Source organism: Sphaeramia orbicularis, chromosome 21 (assembly GCF_902148855.1).
Source record: "Sphaeramia orbicularis chromosome 21, fSphaOr1.1, whole genome shotgun sequence".
Taxonomy (NCBI): Eukaryota; Metazoa; Chordata; class Actinopteri; order Kurtiformes; family Apogonidae; genus Sphaeramia; species Sphaeramia orbicularis.
The window spans coordinates 26,128,377-26,147,023 of record NC_043977.1 but is presented as its reverse complement, the minus strand read 5'-3'; the positions used below and the strand labels follow the sequence as shown (position 1 = coordinate 26,147,023).

Sequence of the window (18,647 nt, the reverse complement as noted above, 5' to 3'; positions counted from 1 at the left end):
AAACTTGCTCCTGATTTATCTGAGTTGGTGTTATTCCAATTTAAGTAGGTTAACCTCAACGTAACCTCACTAACATATAATATCTTGAATATAGCTATCTGCCAGCTTATCTACATATTCTCCTGTCCATAATCTCCTGCTCCTTTGGTTGTATTTGTCTCTTGTCTTTAGTTATTTGTGTGTCTTAGTTTAGTTAATAAAGTATTTATATGTATATAAATCCATTGCCTCAGTTGTGCTTTGTGTACTATTATTCACACATGGGTTCATCTGTGCAGTCAACGAACTATCAACCTATGCAAGATTTCCAAATTATTGTTTTGAGTTGATTTAAGTTTAAGTTGGTTATAAATCTATAATTAAAATTAATCAATGAATCAGCACTCAATTAATAAATAATTTGGTATCCTATTCTTGCTACAATAATAATAATAATAATAAGTGGTGCCAGATACAACAACCCCGCCCCTCATATGTATTGTAGCTTATTTTGGCATCAATCCAGCTGATGTCATCATGTCTATGCATGTGCTGATGTCAGCATATCAACTGCCTCTACACCACCAGTCAAAAGTTTGGACTGACCTTCTCATTTAATGGCATCAGGTGGACCACAGGTGGCCAACAGTGCTCAGCATCACAGGGAACTTCCTTCAAGACTTTTGGAGAACATTTCAGGTGACAAACTCATGAAGCTCATCGAGAGAATGCCAAGAATGTACAAAGCACAGAATAAAGCCAAATGTGGCTATTTTGAAGAATCTAAAATACAAAACATGCTTGAGTTATGTCACACTTTTTTAACTACATAATTCCATATGTGTTCACTCATAATTTTGATGCCTTCAGTGAGAATCTACAATGTAAATAGTCATAAAAATAAAGAAAAACCAGGTGAATCCAAACTTGTGACTGGTAGTGTATATATTGCTAAGTGTTGAAGGTAAATTGAAACAAAATTGAGTGTTTTATAGACATGTGAAATTCCACCCATATAGGGTAAATGGTGAAGAAAATTTTTTTTTTTAAAAATTCCTAAAAAAATCCAGGTTGGCATGAATTCAACCAATATTTTTTGGTGCTACAGACGTGACATTTTGGCCCATTATACGTAAAGGGAAAAAACAAAAGATTTAAAAAATTGTATTTAAAAAAAAATTTAAACTTTGACCTACTGTTCCCAAAATGTAATCAGATCTATTCTGGGTCACTGGCAATCTGTAAACCCAATTTGGTATGAATTCAACCAATATTTTTGCTGCTAGAGTGTTAACAAACAAACAAACAAACAAACCGAACCAAAAACAATACCCACCCCTCTGAGGTAATAACAGGCAGAAGAGCTGTACAGTATATGTGTTTACCTGTCCAAACCACAGTTGTTGGATAGAATAGAGAGCACAGAACCAGTGTCAGTGTGTTCTCCAGGTCTGTCTGCCACTCATGATCATTTTAGGTTTTACCTATTATTTATGGTTTTCCCCGTAATTAGCAGCTGTTTGGAAGCTGTTTCACAGCATTTCAGAATCAGACATGAGCGTGGCTGTGTCTGAGTCTTAAGTGCATGCAGTGCTCGTTGCCATGGGAACAGCAAATGTGGTCTGTGAGCACAGCTGCAGACAATGAGCTAATTAAGCCTCCACAAAAAAAAAGCTGAAATAATAGAACTACACTAAAGTTAAAAATAAATACATCTAAATAATAAATAATGAATACAATAAAAAGAAATATAAAATATATAATATTAATAAAGGTCAAAAACGTCCCATAAATGCCTATATGAAATGAATGAGCTCATCTGGGATCACATTCAGTTAAAGGAGCCTATTAAACCCTGCTTTAACAGGACTGACACAGACTGTGGGAGGGGCTTCTCGTCTGAGTACAGGTCTACAGAAAGTCTGTGGTGACGTCAGTCCACAAACACTGACACAGATTCCACATATGAAGTGAATGGGAGCTATTTCTTGCTTTACATCACACCTAACCATTCAAGTTCACCACTCCGGCAAGAGGCACATGGGTTACATTTCCTTCAGGAAATGTGTGAAAGTCTAGTGAACGTGCTGCTGCCCGTCTTGGCCAGGACACTCTTGAAAAAAGATATTTTTAATCTCATTGAGGTTTTCCTGGTTAAATAAGGTCAATGATTTAATTTTTTTTCACAAATAAAAAAAACTGAATAGTGCGGTGTGCAAAAGTATTCTGGTTTCAGTACTTTGTGGAACCGCCTTTTGCTGAAAATACAACTGCAGTCTTTTGCGGTATTCTCTACCAGCTTTGCACATCGAGACTGAAATTTTTGCCCATTCTTCTTTGCAAAAACAGTTCAAGTTCAGTCAGATTAGATGGAGAGTGTTTGTGAATGGCAGTTTTCAGGTCTTGCCACAGATTCTCAATTGGATTTTAGGTCTGGAGTTTGACTGGGCTATCTAACACATGAATATGTTTAGTTTTAAAACCATTCCATTGTAGCCCTGGCTTACGTTTAGGGTCGTTGTCCTACTGGAAGGTGAACCTCCGCCCCAGTCTCAAGTCTTCTGCAGACCCAACAGGTTTTCTTCCCAGCTTGTTCTGTATTTGGCTCCATCCATCTTCCCATCATCTCTGACCATCTTTCCTGTCCCTGCTGAAGTGAAACACCCCCAGAGCATGATGCTGCACCACCATGTTTGACAGTGGGGATGGTGTGTTCAGAGTGATGTGTGGAGTTAGTGTTCCACCACACATAGCGTTTTGCATTTAGGCCAAAAAGTTCAGTTTGGTCTCATCTGACCAGAGCACCTTCTTCCGCATGTTTACTGTGTCCCCCACACGGCTTCTGGTAAACTGCAAACAGGACTTTTGGGGTTTTCTTTTAACAGCGAGGTTTCTTCTTGCCACTCTTCCATAAAGGCCAGATTTGTGCAGCGCACGACCTAACAGTTGTCCTGTGGACAGATTCCCCCACCTGAGCTGTGGATCTCTGCAGTTCGTCCACTGTCACCTTGGGCCTCTTGGCTGCATCTCTGATCTCCTTTTTCGGGCAGTAAGTTTAGGTGGACGGCCGTGTCTTGGCAGATTTGCAGTTGTGCCATACTCTTTCCATTTCTGGATGATGGATTGAACTGTGCTCCATGAGATGTTCAAAGCTTGGGAAATCTTTTATAGCCTAACCCTGCTTCAAACTTCACCACAACTTTATCCCTGACCTGTCTGGTGTGTTCCATGGACTTCATGATGCAGTTTGCCTCCCAATATTCTCTTAACAAACATCTGAGGCCATCACAGAACAGCTGTATTTGTACTGAGATTAGATTACACACAGGTGGACTCTATTTAGTCATTTGGTCAATATTTGATCATTCAGCAATCATCAGGCAACTTCTGAAGGCAATTGGTTGCACTTAGAGAAAAGGGGGCTGAATACTTTTGCACACCACACTTTTCAGTTTTCTATTTGTAAAACAATATTAAAATCATATATCATTTTCTTTCTACTTCACAATTGTATACCACTTTGTGTTGGTCTTTCACAAAAAATTCCAATCAAATATATTTATGTTTGTGGTCGTAGCGTGACAAAATGTGGAAAAGTTCAAGGGGTATGAATACTTTTGCAAGCCACTGTAACTCTGCTGTGTACACCTCTTCAGGGGTACATGTAGACCGTCATCTACTGCAGGTAAAACACTGACTATAGAAAATGATTTATCAGTCTGTGTGAGTTATTATCATTATTATTATTATTATTATCCAGAATGATTTCCTACTTTATTCAATTTATATTCAAGATGCACATGAATGTAATTTCATTGCCAAAGAAAGCTGACCATGTTATGTTTTCTGTGTAATGTTTTTTTAGCAGAAACAATATAGACCAACCCTGTGATCCCTGCGACCCTCTGGAGGATTAAGAGTTTTGGAAAATGAATGAATAACAGACCAAACAAAACAGGCTGAGAAGTACAGTAAACTTCCAGTATGGAGAGTCATTAGGTCCTCTGCTGTGACGTCCCTGGGGTGACACTTCTACAGAACCGACCTCAGGGACCTGTGTTGGATACTTCAGACCTCAACTAATTAGTAACTGTATGATTTAATGACCATTGTGTGTTGGCCATTTGGGATGTCTGACTGCACCAAACAGCATGTCTGTAAAACTTTTTGTTAATATCGAGCTACATAGTTTTCCTTTGTGAAGTTGTTCCATAGGGTACACAAGAACCACTGAAAACTATATAATAATATATGTAGCCTATATAATATCATTTTTATTACTATTACAGTCTGGATGGTCAACATGTGTTTTCTTTACTGTCCCATGGGCAACATAAACTGCTCCTCTGTGGACAGCCAGCTCGTAAATAACATACAGTTCATCAACAGGGTCAGTAAAAACATAACAAAACAACACTGACTATGAAAAAGGAGGTGTATGTATGCTCTCAGTATTAGTATTTTAATTCCGAATATGATCAAAACATCACTTTAGATGAAGTATCTTAAGTGCAAAGTGACACTTCACAGGGTTGTTGAAGATAAGTTGGGTAAATCTGAATTTTAACCCTTTATGGAGCACTCATTGAAATACTCTAAAATTCACAATTTTAACCTTTGTGTGCTATTGGACATCATCATCTACCTCTTTGTCAGTTGGCGTGACAACAGTCTCCCTTCTCTTGCCATAAAACATCCAAGCAGTACTCTCTAAAAAGTAAACACATGCAATAAAATGACAGTTCTAAGGTTGTAAACTGACAAAAATCACTCATGTTCACTATTTACAGGTTCAAAATGTCTATAAAATCTCTCTGAATCATTGTATGTTATAAAAACCAACATACTTCTTGACCTCACTAAGGCACGGGATTGGCCCTATATTTAATGTTTGCAGAAATTACCAAAAATAGTCACTTACCAGATAGCATCATAGCCTGCTGCCTGCAAACTCAGCCCCTAGAAAAGTATTAGAACATTAGTACTCATCCTGCAGGTAGGTGGACAGCCAGGGTAGGAGACTTTTACAGGCCTTGAGGTTGAGAATGCCTTCAAGTAGCATTTCTTAAAGGGGTTTTATGAAGTACTGATTTCATAGTCCATCACCAGCAGCAGGATGTCATGAACCAGAAGGCAATCTCAGCAACCAAAACCAAATTAATTCTACATCTCCACAGACTGAATCACTCAGTGAATAAAGTTTGAAGCTCATTGTTCACATGCATTTGTATTTTGGTACAATCATGTTTTCTTCAAGCTAAAACCCAGGTGGTCAAAATGTCACTGTCACTGATCTTTACACCCTGTGTCAGCTGATAGTTTACACTAAAGCTCCATCAGCTTAGCTCTGGTTTTAGACAAAACAGCCACAGTTAAACCAAATTCACTTGTGTTTTGTGTATGGATTGTGTTGGCAAGGGCTGGACTGGGACAAAAATCCAACCCTGGACTTTTTGATCCAGACCCACCCACCACAACCTACATGCAGGTGCTGTACTGACTTGCCCTGTTAATATACATATCCACAAACCCTCAATAGTGCCACTTTTACTGAACAATATCCCTTTGTCTTCCGAAGCCTTCAATAAAATAACTCCATAGTTAGTGTGTTGCTCATATGCTTTTAAGAAGGATACTGACAAAAGGATTTAAGATTCAGAAGTGTTTATTACCCACTAATTCAGGTACAAATAATAAAAAATGTCATTGCAGCAAGGTCCTGGGAAGGGAAACATCTCCTCAAAGAGAGAGAGAGAGAGAGAGAGATTAATAATAGATGGTAATTACACAACACATGTTTTAAACTGTTTTCAAATTTTCAACTTTTTCCAAGAAATGGGAACCTCACCCAAAACAGAACAGCCTTTGACATTTTTATTTATTACTCATTGAATCCAAAAATGCTGCCTGACCCTTGAATGCCTGCTGCATGTGGAAAACCACTGACAAGAAGAGGTAGAACAATATCTCAAATAACTTAAAGGGGTCATATTTTGCTAAACCCACTTTTATTAGTCTTTGGTACATTCATTTGTGTATTTGGACTCCAACAGTTCAAAAAGTTTCAATTTGAAAGCTATCTTTATATTTATTTTGGCAAAAATCGAGTGGATTTCAACAACCCGTTTCAATTCCTGCTTAATTTGTTACGTTTGCAACTAGTTATGTCACAACATTTTCACATATAAGGTCAAGACTTCTGACGGACATTTCTCCACGTACGCCATATTTGTTTGTCAGCAGGTGCGGTTGTAATTCATACTGAAAATATGTCCAAACTTTGAGCCAATTACCTAAAATGTTCAGTTGTTGGTTGTATTAACAAATTCAAGTGGCTGAAATAGGTAGAGCAGCACAGACAATAACCTGGACGGGGGTGGGGTCATGTGCATTTAAAGGGCCAGCGCTCAAAACAACTTTTTTCTTGTCATTACTCAGAAATGGGATTGAAGATGGACCTGTGGAGTTCAATTAATGAAGAATTCAGACCCAAGCATAGCATTTACAGTTTATGTAGACCACAGGGAAATGTTTTAAAGTGCATAATTCCATTAAAAAAAGCAAAATATCACTCCTTTAAAGCCTGCGAGAGAGAGAGAGAGAGAAACAAGGGACATAAGGATTGAGACAATTATTTGTAGATTACAGTCTACTCTCGTTAAACCGCCCACCGTTATACCGCCATTTCCGCCTATCGCCATCCGCCAGCCCAGTTCCATGCACAAACAACACTTATACTATTGATTTCCCGACCGTTATACCGCCAGCGTGATTGCCATCGAGTACACATAAATTTTAACAATGCACTGAAACAAACGCGCCAGACGCTGATCGCGACAAGCTATGAGTAGGTCTACGGAACGGCCACCGTTCATTTGTCGCAGAACACTCAGTAGGTCAGGATGTCGGGAAGAGGACGTGGGATGAAGCCAAAGCCTCAAGATGATGGGGTGTCATTTCCCGACATGGTATAATAATGCTTAAAATGTTTCCCCACTTTAAATGATCCCTTACAACATAACAGAATCAAGATTTATTTAGAAACGCAATTAGAACGGGTTAACGGAGGCAGCATAGACATCATATAGTAAAGACATGCACATTATGGATGCAACCCGTTGTAACGCCATTTTCGCTATACCGCCAATTTGGCCGTGAACGGAAGTTGGCGGTATAACGAGAGTAGACTGTATTATATATATTATTATTTTCAATGCTTCTACTGTACTTCTAAGACAGTCTTACCTTATTAGATGAGCAGTTTAGTCAACAATGCAGTCTTCTCTGCAACTCTGTTGATCACATTGTCTTTTATGCAGGTTCATTAGGATGTTCCTCTCAGTAGTTATCAGCATGAAAGCCTCTAAGGTGGTCCTGTGAGAGTGCACTTCTGAGTCTGCTTTAAATAAACTTTAGAGCTGAAAATGTACGTTCACAGGCCACCTATGTGATGGACAGAGTGAGCAGAAACTTGTATGTAAGGCCAATGAGATGGTATGCATCTGTTAGCAGGTTGAACCTGCTGAGTATCAGGTAGCAGCCACAGTGGACAGTTTTGGCATGAAGTACGGCTTTTCTTCATCATTTCAACCTGCATGCATGTAATTAGAACTTTAGTTAGTTGGCTAAAGTATGGAAAACGGTAGTATAATGATTTGAAAAATGGGCAAACAGTTTGAAACTGTATAGGCTGTAAAGCATGACATAGAATAAAAACTTGTACACAGTGAACTTGACAGCTGTAGGCTACTTTGTGTACTGCATAATAAGTAATATAGCTACATATTTTATTGTAACAGTAGTTAATCAGTGTTTGATTGATGTGAACTGTATAATATGATAATGTTGAAAGTAAAGCATACATATGTGTTATTCAGCTTACCACAACATCACCTCCTTCACACGGTGGAACGTCTGCTTCAACATTTTCTACTTCAGTCTCTGGTTGGTCCAGACCACCTGCTGTTGCTGTGAGGGACCTGGTGAAGCAGCAGCCACCTTGCTACCAGCCCCAGCCCCTGAAGCAAACAACATCAGAATTTTTTTTACTCGTTGCAGCCTCAGCTGCTGGAGCTTTTCTTTTCTTATCTCTCAATTTTGTGGCACCGCCTATGGATTTTTTTGTCGCCTTCTTCATTTTATTAATTTCTTTTTGTTGGTAAGATGATTGCACTGTCTCTCTGATGACTCTCTTTCTCGACTACTTTTTCATAAAGGTGATTGGATGAGGGGTGGGACTCCTGGGCCGCTGTAGCCTCTTTCATAGGGCCACTGGGCCAGGTCAAGAATTGATCATTTAGATGAAAGACAAACCACTCGGCCAACTGCATGTTTATCTCTTCTTTTTCCATAGCCAAAAGGCAAAGTAGCTCTTCCTCCTCACCAATGATGCCATGGCAGAAAGTGCTGAAGTATTGTGGGAAATGTAGGAAATTGTCACGAAAAATGTAGGAAATTGGTACACTCAAACCTCAAATGTCCGCAGACAGTGCATGCAGAATCCACGCTGCTCACAGTATGTGCACAGTACGCCCAACTCAGTGGGAGCCTTTAGATGTGACTTCTTTAGTATGAATGATAGAATGTCGGTGAATCGCCAAAAACGACCGCAAAATTCAAAATGGCAAACTTCCTGTTGGTCTGGCATCATCAGCCTTGCTGACTTTTTTGTAGTTCTCATTAGATAAATAAGTGCACTAAACTTCCTCCAGATGGGAAAATGTGGCCAGGAGTAGTGGTCTGTAAGTGGCACCACAGAGCCATTTTTGAAGGTTGTTTAAGAACCTATAAAATCTTTAAAAATTTGCTGTCATGATTTTGCAACAAAAAAAAAAAGACTCATGGTGCATGTTCAGGGCCGTCAAAAGTGTGAAGGAATGTCCAAAATAAAAATAATAAGCACAGCAGATACAATAGGGCCATTGCATGGCCAGCACTCAGGCCCTACAAAAACACAGTATATACTTTGATCTCTTCACTCCCTTTCATATTCCATATGCATATGGAGATAGAAAGGCTATTTAGGTTAGGTTGCCACATGCAAAACCACCTCAAAATAAAGAGATAAAGGCCAAATTCTCAAATGAAGTGGCTGTTCATGTGACCTGCATTATACCAGGACTGCTCCCATGCAACTGGTGGATGTCCAGAGCCACAGGGTGCCTGATCTGAAGAACCACAGGCTGCTTCTTCATCCCCTTCCACTTTCAACACCAGAGTATGGGGAAGAGAAAACTACTGCAGTATAAGACATCTGTGGGCCTAAAAATAGGAAAACTCAACTGAACTGAACCTTTTCCCAACTGTCTTTTCATGTACTTCAGAAAAGGCAAAGTTCCAAGTGCAGATAATTGTTTTCTAAATTAAAAGTGGATCAAATGTAGCCTAAAAAAAGCCTAAGAGTAGACTTTTATTGAATTTGTCTATGCAAACCCACGTTTTGCGTCACTGTCTCTATACAGTTAGGTTACCTAGGTTACCAACTGTCATATCAAAGACCTCTGACTACTGAATTGTGGTGGAAATGAAGTAGAGTAGCTAACTAATCAAAACCAAAGACTGAGATGAAACAAAATGAAATGAAGAGTGACTTGAACAGTTCTAAAATACGACAATGGATCAGTGACTGAAGAGAAAAGCTGCAGAAACGACGACCAATGTTAGCAACAAGGTGCAAAGACATTCTGTTAGCAATGAGCTGTTAGCCCCATTTGTAAGATACTGCAGACTTACTTTGTAATATATGAAATATCGTAATATAAACTGTGTAAAAAGTTCTTTTTAGGGTGGGAGTGGGAAACTGGCTGGTTAGGTGGTCTGTGAAATTCTTTTTTTTTTTTTTTTTTTATGATAAAGTGGTCCTTGCTGTGAAAAAGTTTGAGAACCCCTGGTTTAGACTTTGATGTGAAAGTCACCTTGACTTTGTCTCAGGTGTAATCAAAGTCTGTTTGTATCATAATCTGTATGCAGAGTAAAATGTATAAAGGTCTGTGAACTGCGTCAGTCTGCATCAGTAGGGAATGTGGCGACAGAGATCTAGTTGTGTGTTGATTCTCTGACTTTCTGACTGTTTGGTGAAGTTCATCTGTGATATGGCAGGAAAATGAATGAAATGGCACGAGGTTATTTTAAAAATTTGAACAATAATATATGATTGGCTTAATTCAATGAAATTTGGTCAATATTTACAGGTTTATATAGACTTTATATTATGATAATAAATATTTTAATAACATCTATTTGACAAAAATCTTAATTCTTTGTAATATATACTAAATACTCTGCAACTGGGGCCACACAATGGAGGTTTGTATTTACAGTTTGTATACATATTGTCTTTGTATTTCTCTGTGTACATTTGATCTAAGCTGCCACACTAATAAAATACTATATACTAGTAGTTTACCAATGAAATTGTCTTAGTAGTCTATTGACTCCTAAGAAATATATGGATGTTAGAAGCACATTGCTTAGTCTTATATTATCTACTATTACCTTTAAAGATTCACTTTTACAAGTCTTATTACAGAGGTCATGCAGAATTCAACACAGGTTGTGACATTTGTGCTGTCTATGTACGCTGACCTAGGACAGTTCAAGTACCTGTATTTCACCCTTGCACTGTTATTTTACTTATCAGTCATTTTTGCCAACACAGTTCTTATAGTCATTATTTATATGGACAGAAATCTGCATGAGCCAATGTACCTGTTTTTGTGCAGCTTGTTTGTTAATGAAATATACGGCAGCACATCTTTGTTACCCTGCTTAATGGCACAGATTTTATCAGATACTCATGACATTTCTCAATTTTACTGTTTTCTTCAAATATTTAACATCCACTCATATGTAGGTATTGAATTTGGAACTCTGACAATAATGGCATATGACAGATATGTGTGTATTTGTAAGCCTTTACATTATAATAGCATAATGACTAAACTAAAGGTTCAAACTGTCATTCTTATAATCTGGTCTGTTACTTTTTTAGAAGTTGGAGTTTTGCTGTCTTTTACAATCCGTATGGAGTTTTGTAAACCTGTTATCAAAAAAGTTTTTTGTGCACATCATTTAGTGGTTGAATTGTCATGCTCAGAAGACAGAACAGTGTCACTAGTTCATGATTTGGTTTTTGGCCTTATTATAAGTGTGGCTGCCCCTGTTACTTTTATTACATACACTTATATTAAGATTTTAAGAGTTTGTGTAAAAGGTTCCAAAGAGACTAGAATGAAAGCTGTCGAAACCTGCTCTCCTCATCTGATTTCACTCATCAGCTTTGTCTTTGCCTGTTTCTACAGTTTGATCACTCAGAGATTTGACTTTTTCTCTGTTCCATATCCACTGTGTATTTTCTTGTCTATGTATGTCGTGATCATTCAGCCTATTCAGAATCCTGTCATGTACGGTTTCAAACTGTCAAAAATGAGAAATGCTGTTAAGAATATGTTGACAATAAACACACAAGTTTTACATTTTTATGGAGTGTATTTAAACGTCATTGTTATTTTACCCTTAGACATAAACAGCCACCTGTGACCAAAATCATCTACTGATTTAAAATGTTAAATAACTTCTGAACCATCAATCCTTTCAATACATGTTAATGATTTAGGTAAAATGCAGTTTCTCAGCTTTTCAGTGGCATCAGATATGACCCATTTGGACATTCACAGGCTAGTGAACATGAAACCCTGCCATTTTCTGCAACATTGATTCACCTATAACCCCTACAGGCCCAAACATCCACCACTGACCAAAACCATTCACTGATCTTCAATGTTTAATAACTGCTGATCCCCTAATCCTATCAATACATGTAAATAATTGGTGTAAAATGCAATTTGTCATCTTTTCATGCTCATCAGATACAGTGTTGGGCAAATTACTTTTAAAAACTAATTAGGGTAATACTTTCTATGAAGGTCTAGTTTATAATGCATTAAGCACACATGCATAAGACATTATAATGTATTTATAATGCATTATAAAAGTCATTACAACAGTTATGATCAGGTACAACAACTTATACTAAGGTTAATAAAGTATTATTAGTAAGTGTGGACATAATGTATTATAAATTCCGCTTTCATAATGTTTTATACCGCCATACCAAAGGGACAACAGTGTTTGAAGGAAGAATCTCAAGTCCTGGGTTACATAACACATTATAACCATCATAACCATCAACCATGATATTATAACACAAGTATGATGATGTATGAGCACTGTCTGCTGGCTCTAAGTAAAGTGTAAGTCAAAAATTAGACATCAAAGTGTTCTTAATAACTCTTTATTTTGTAAAAACAAAACATTAAAACAACAGAGAGAGTATATACAAGTCAATGTAAATACAAGTCTATTCACAAATACAAATCAATGCTGTCAGTTTCAGGCTTTTATCCAAATAAAAAGGTGAAAAAATGTACGTTAAAAAAATAATAATTTGACAGCTCTAAAAGTTTCTAATACTAAATAAAATAGGTAGGTAGGCGTACCTCAAATTTCAATAGTTATGAACGGCATATTTATGGATGTCATGCAACAGCTGACCAATAATATGAAATCTACGGTTCCTGCCCAGCCAATATTCCCACTCAATCACTCTTAAATGTTCTTTCAAAGTTTTGTGGTACGGTTTCCACGGTGCCTCCATCCTTCAACCTTGATGTCTGCCATGCATGTTCCAAATGCTAAGTGACAAAATGCCCTTTAATGACATATAATACCGCGTGATGGTCAAACCCCATGTCTGTAAGTGCCCGCTGGTAAACTCGTCATTCATCAGAGACAATCTGTGAGCCTCCTCTCACATGGTGGATTATGGTCAGCAGGAGATCTTCTCTAGAGCGACCTCTCATCACTTAACAAATTCACCATTTCTGCATCCAGTGACGATCCTCACTCACGCCCCCAAATGGCCCTCTGGGACTGCTGCGTTCAAATCAAGTTTGAACACTGGAAAAAAAGGAACCGCGAAATGATACAAGTGAATTGAATGGTTGTCCAAATTGTAAATCTTAACTGGGAACTTGGAAATTCTGCTGTCTTTTCAGACGCAATATTTTCTGACGTTTTAACTTGTATTTTATTTGTAATTATACATTATACTGTTGTTTCACAACAATAATTGCAATTTGTGGATGTTAACAGGTATATCATTGATTAAATTAGCTAGCTGTGTTAACTGGACATACTAGTTAAGAGGATATTTGAGTCACTGAAATTGAAATTAGCCAAAAGAATTTATTTACAGCGTGAACAGAATATGCTGATTATCAAAATTCAGAAGCTACGAGTTCTGATTTGTTAAACGTAGCACAGGGCATCACAAGGACAATGTGGAGACTCAATTGACTGCAGTTTTGAACGGTCTTCGGTGAACGGCACATCAAACCAATGTCTAAAGTAATAGCCTATATTTCAACACAGAATGTAAAAACATGAACAATACATATGAAGTTGTTTTGTTTTTTTTTAGTTTTCCCAAGTTTTGTTAGCCAAGCTTAACGTTAGCATCAAGGCGAAGCATTACACAGGGTAACTTATTCAAGATAATCCAGCCAACATGTTGAACAAGCTAATGTAAGCTAAGTTAGTGTGTAGTGTGAACATGGTAGTGTCTTCTGTAAACATTTTAAGAATTTCAAGCTAACATTAGCCAAATCATAATGCTGCTAATGTTAACCCTTTGTTAATTATCTTTTATGAACAGCCCTGAAAATGAGAAGGGGTGCTTGGAATCCTACAAAAGACAACGTTATTTCCATCCCTGCTGGGGATGAAGAGAGGATGGCTATGTATTTCCATTCAACAAAACTGTTCATTTTCATATACAGTACGTATGCATAGGTGGAGACTGAGCCATAGTCCCCCCCCCCTTCACTTTCATGTTGGGGGACAACTAGTTAGTATATTACCAGTTCATAACCAGAATCAGAAAACTTTATTGATTCCAGAGGGGTTAGTAACAGTGTTATTTTTAACGGCATTATTCCCAACACTGATCAGATATGACCCATTTGGACGTTCGGAGACTCTGTAGTGAACGTGGAAACACCGTCCTCTTCTACAACATTGAATTACAAGTAAAACCTATTGAGTTTGATCAATGACAGTAGACGAACACACTTGTTTTTATATTTAGTTCAACTGAGCTTATAGGACTTGATGATACAATCCCTTGAATAATCAACACAGCTTCTTGTTTCATGAGTGGGAGAGGGATATAAACATCATTGGGGTCATCAGGTAGGCACCCTTCATCCTCAGTGTTTCGTTGATTTAGGCCCACGACACCTCCAAAGGGCTCAACAGCAACACCTGGCATCCCAGATGTGCCCCTCTCTGTTTTTCCCTCCACATTCATTTTGCAGCCCAGTTGGAGTCCTTCCTCTTAATCCACAGCCAGTTACTGCTTCGCTCCGCAGCCTCTGACACTGACTTTGCTGCTTGTCAGAAGGCCTGTCCTTTCACCCCTGATCTCTTCAGAAGTCTTGTTGTGGACTTAACAACGAATCCTCTGCAGCCAACTTCTACAGGGAACATTTCGGTATGCCAGTTGTGCTGTTTTGCCTGGGCTACTATTTCAGCATACTTCAGGCTTTTCCATTCATAAGCTTCTTCAATAGCAGTTTCCCATGGCACCGTTAGTTCCACAATGTGTAACAGCTTCTATGAAGTTGACCACAGGATGAGGTCGGTCTGAGATAAGTTATACTATCTCCATTGGGAAGATGAGTCTGTGGTCAAGGTTGGCCTGCATTTACCAATGTCGGGTGGGTCAAGGAGGGTCGTGCTTTTCCTCGGTAGTGATTTAGCAGGACATTCACCAGCTTTCACAAAGGGAGTTGTGGTTGGGGGTCCTTGCATCAGCGGGGAAGGGCATTGGTGGTGGTTCTCCTTCCTTCTAGGATGCTTGCCAGCTACCGCAAGACCTAGTTGTGTCTCCAGGTGTGACGACCTTGGGACAGGCTGACTTTGCACCCAGTAAGGATGTGCCTCAGTGTTGCAGATGTTTGGCAGAGCACACATGAGGGATCTTCTCCTTTCCATTGGTGTAGATTTTTGGGAGTTGGAAGAACATCATAAGTGGCTCTGATGATGAAGCGGAATCTGCTTCCTTCCATTTCCCAAAGATCTCTCCAAGTCAGCTTTCGGTGCTCCAAGTTTTCCTAGTTGGTCCATTGTCCCTGTTTGGACTGTGAGACTGCTTTTGTGCATCTCTCTGCCTCCTCTTGGCACTGAACCTCCTCAACCACCAGCCTTTATCTCTCAGTGGGTGTCGTCTTATGCCATGTCGCACAACTTGCACCAAGTCCACACCCTGCTCTTCCCTGTTGGACGTGTCCCATAATGTCTCCATGTCTGAGATCAGATTTTGTTTGCTGCACAGCCTCTGATAAGGACCATTTCCTCCCAGTTACCAGTCTGGGGGCAGCTGCTCATACTACTGCATGATGTGACTCAGACAGGGTCATGTCCAGTCTCACTTTGGTGCACTTATATTCTTCAATGAGGCTGGAGACAGGAAGTTCCAGAGCACCAAGTCTATGCAAGCCGATATTACTGAGGCATCTTGGGAGTCCTATCCATTTCTCAATGTACAAGCTGACAGTCCTCTCCAGTTTCTCGACCTTGGTAATTGGGATCTCGTAGACTGTTAGGGGCCACATCAGATGGGGGAGCAATCCAAACTGCAGGCACCATAGTTTCAGCTTACCAGGAAGCGGGGGTCTTGTCTATGTTGGCAAGGTCTTTAATGGTTTCCTCCCTCAGTTGGTTACTCTGGTTTAAATCTTTGAGGTTTTCATTGTACCATCGTCCCAAGCTGTTGAGTGGCTGCTCAGACACCAGTGGGAATGGGTGTTTCACCGATGTGGAATCTATGGTCTACAAGTTTTCCACTGACAATGGAGATGCTCCTAGATTTGCTGGGTTTAAACATTATGCAATCCCAGGTTATATTCTCATGAAGCTCTCCCAGAAAGTGTTTGGTGCATGGGATGGTGGAGGTCATGGTGGTCAGATCGCCTGTGTAGGCATGAATAGGTGGCAGTCGCTGTCCATCCTGGAGACGCTCTCCTTCTACCACCCTTTTGGAGGCCCACATGATTAGTTCCATCGCCATGGTGAAGGCCAGTGGGGAGATGGTACCTCCTGCCATTAGGCCTACTTCCAGTGCTTGCCATGATGTTGTGTAGTCTGTTGTTGATATGCAGAATTGCAAGTCTTGGAAGAAGTTTCTGCAGTGGACCAGAGGTGCAACAGCCAAAAAATTATCCACTATAATAAATTATCCACTAATTGTAAAGCAACCTTTCGAAGTAAACAGTGCCCCCCTTAACTGAAAAGGTAGATGATGTTTTTTTTTTCTTTTTTCCTTTTTTTTTTCTTTTTTTTTTTTTTGGATGAACCTTATTTAAAAAGTGAAGGGGTTTTCTTTTTTGGGCATGTCAAGTTTAATATTTTCAAACACTTTTTTTTTTTTTTTAAATAAATGTATTTTTCAAATGAGCAATTACCATTTTATGTGGATGATATTTATTTTGGGGCAACATATTTTAAAACCTAACATTGAATGACATTTTGATGTAGTTCAATTTTATTTTGAGACACTTTCTTTTGTAGAAGTTTATTTTATTTGAGGAGATTTTTTTTTAATCATACAGGTTTATTTTATTTCTTTGTACACATTTATTATTTATTACAAGTTCTTTTTAGCAGAGTTTTTCTTTCGTACAAGTTTATTTTTTATTTAAGGGGTACATTTATTTTTCAGATACTTCTTTTTAAATAAATCACAATCTCTTTTTTTCCTATAGTGGATAATTTTTTGGGCTGTTGCCCCTCTGGGTCACCGTACCTTGACTTTGTCTCAGGTGTAATCATAGTCTGTTTGTATCATAATCTGTATGCAGAGCAAAATGTATAAAGGTCTGTGAGCTGCATCAGTCTGCATCAGTAGGGAATGTGGTGATAGAGATCCAGTTGTGTGTTGATTCTCTGACTTTCTGACTGTTTGGTGAAGTTCATCTGTGATATGGCAGGAAAATGAATGAAATGGCACGAGGTTATTTTAAAAATTTGAACAATAATGTATGATTGGCTTAATTCAATGCAATTTGGTCAGTATGTTTATATATACTTTGTATTATTTTAATAACATCTATTTGACAAAAATCTTAATTCTTTGTAATATATACTAAATACTCTGCAACTGGGGCCACACAATGGAGGTTTGTATTTACAGTTTGTATACATATTGTCTTTGTATTTCTTTGTGTACATTTGATCTAAGCTGCCACACTAATAAAATACTATATACTAGTAGTTTACTTATGAAATTCTCAAAGTAGACTAGTAGAGGCACATGCTTAGTTTTATATTTTCTATTACCTTTAAAGATTCACTTTTACAAGTCTTATTACAGAGGTCATGCAGAATTCAACACAGGTTGTGACATTTGTGCTGTCTATGTACGCTGACCTAGGACAGTTCAAGTACCTGTATTTCACCCTTGCACTGTTATTTTACTTATCAGTCATTTTTGCCAACACAGTTCTTATAGTCATTATTTATATGGACAGAAATCTGCATGAGCCAATGTACCTGTTTTTGTGCAGCTTGTTTGTTAATGAAATATACGGCAGCACATCTTTGTTACCCTGCTTAATGGCACAGATTTTATCAGATACTCATGACATTTCTCAATTTTACTGTTTTCTTCAAATATTTAACATCCACTCATATGTAGGTATTGAATTTGGAACTCTGACAATAATGGCATATGACAGATATGTGTGTATTTGTAAGCCTTTACATTATAATAGCATAATGACTAAACTAAAGGTTCAAACTGTCATTCTTATAATCTGGTCTGTTACTTTTTTAGAAGTTGGAGTTTTGCTGTCTTTTACAATCCGTATGGAGTTTTGTAAACCTGTTATCCAACACATTTTTTGTGCACATCATTTAGTGGTTGAACTGTCATGCTCAGAAGACAGAACAGTGTCACTAGTTCATGATTTTGTTTTTGGCCTTATTATAAGTGTGGCTGCCCCTGTTACTTTTATTACATACACTTATATTAAGATTTTAAGAGTTTGTGTAAAAAGTTCTAAAGAGACTAGAAGGAAAGCTGTCGAAACCTGCTCTCCTCATCTGATTTCACTCATCAGCTTTGTCTTTGCCTGTTTCTACACTTTGATCACTCAGAGATTTGACTTTTCCTCTGTTCTATATCCACTGTGTATTTTCCTGTCTGTGTACGTCCTGGTCATTCAGCCTATTCAGAATCCTGTCATTTACGGTTTCAAACTGTCAAAAATGAGAAATGCTTTTAAGAATATGTTGACAATAAACACACAATGACTTTACATTTTTATGGAGTGTATTTAAATGTAATTGTTATTTTACCCTTAGACATAAACAGATCAAATCAACCAAATGACCAAAATCATCTACTGATTAAAATGTTAAATAACTTTTGAACCATTAATCGTTTCAATACATGTTAATAATTTAGGTAAAAGGCAGTTTCTCAGCTTTTCAGTGGCACCCATTTGAGCATTCAGAGGCTCTATAGCAGGGGTGTCAAACTCATTTTAGTTCTGGGGCAACATACAGCTTAATATGATATAAAGTGAGCCAGACCAGGAAAATAATAT

General features: G+C 38.3%; 2 protein-coding genes across 2 annotated transcripts; both read left to right on the top strand.

The window, feature by feature from the left end:
* Window positions 1-10,512: 10,512 nt before the first annotated feature.
* Window positions 10,513-11,517, top strand: LOC115411973 (olfactory receptor 4P4-like). Its single transcript, XM_030124280.1, has one exon. It carries the CDS (start codon window positions 10,513-10,515, stop codon window positions 11,515-11,517), a length of 1,005 nt encoding a protein of 334 aa, XP_029980140.1.
* Window positions 11,518-17,415: 5,898 nt separating this feature from the next.
* Window positions 17,416-18,351, top strand: LOC115411972 (olfactory receptor 4P4-like). The gene has a single exon (XM_030124279.1). It carries the CDS (start codon window positions 17,416-17,418, stop codon window positions 18,349-18,351), a length of 936 nt encoding a protein of 311 aa, XP_029980139.1.
* The last annotated feature ends 296 nt before the right edge of the window (window positions 18,352-18,647 follow it).

Excerpts from the sequence above, each read along its gene's own strand:
- LOC115411972 (XM_030124279.1), top strand. The coding sequence starts at position 17,416 with ATGCAGAATTCAACACAGGTTGTGACATTTGTGCTGTCTATGTACGCT.
- LOC115411973 (XM_030124280.1), top strand. The coding sequence starts at position 10,513 with ATGCAGAATTCAACACAGGTTGTGACATTTGTGCTGTCTATGTACGCT.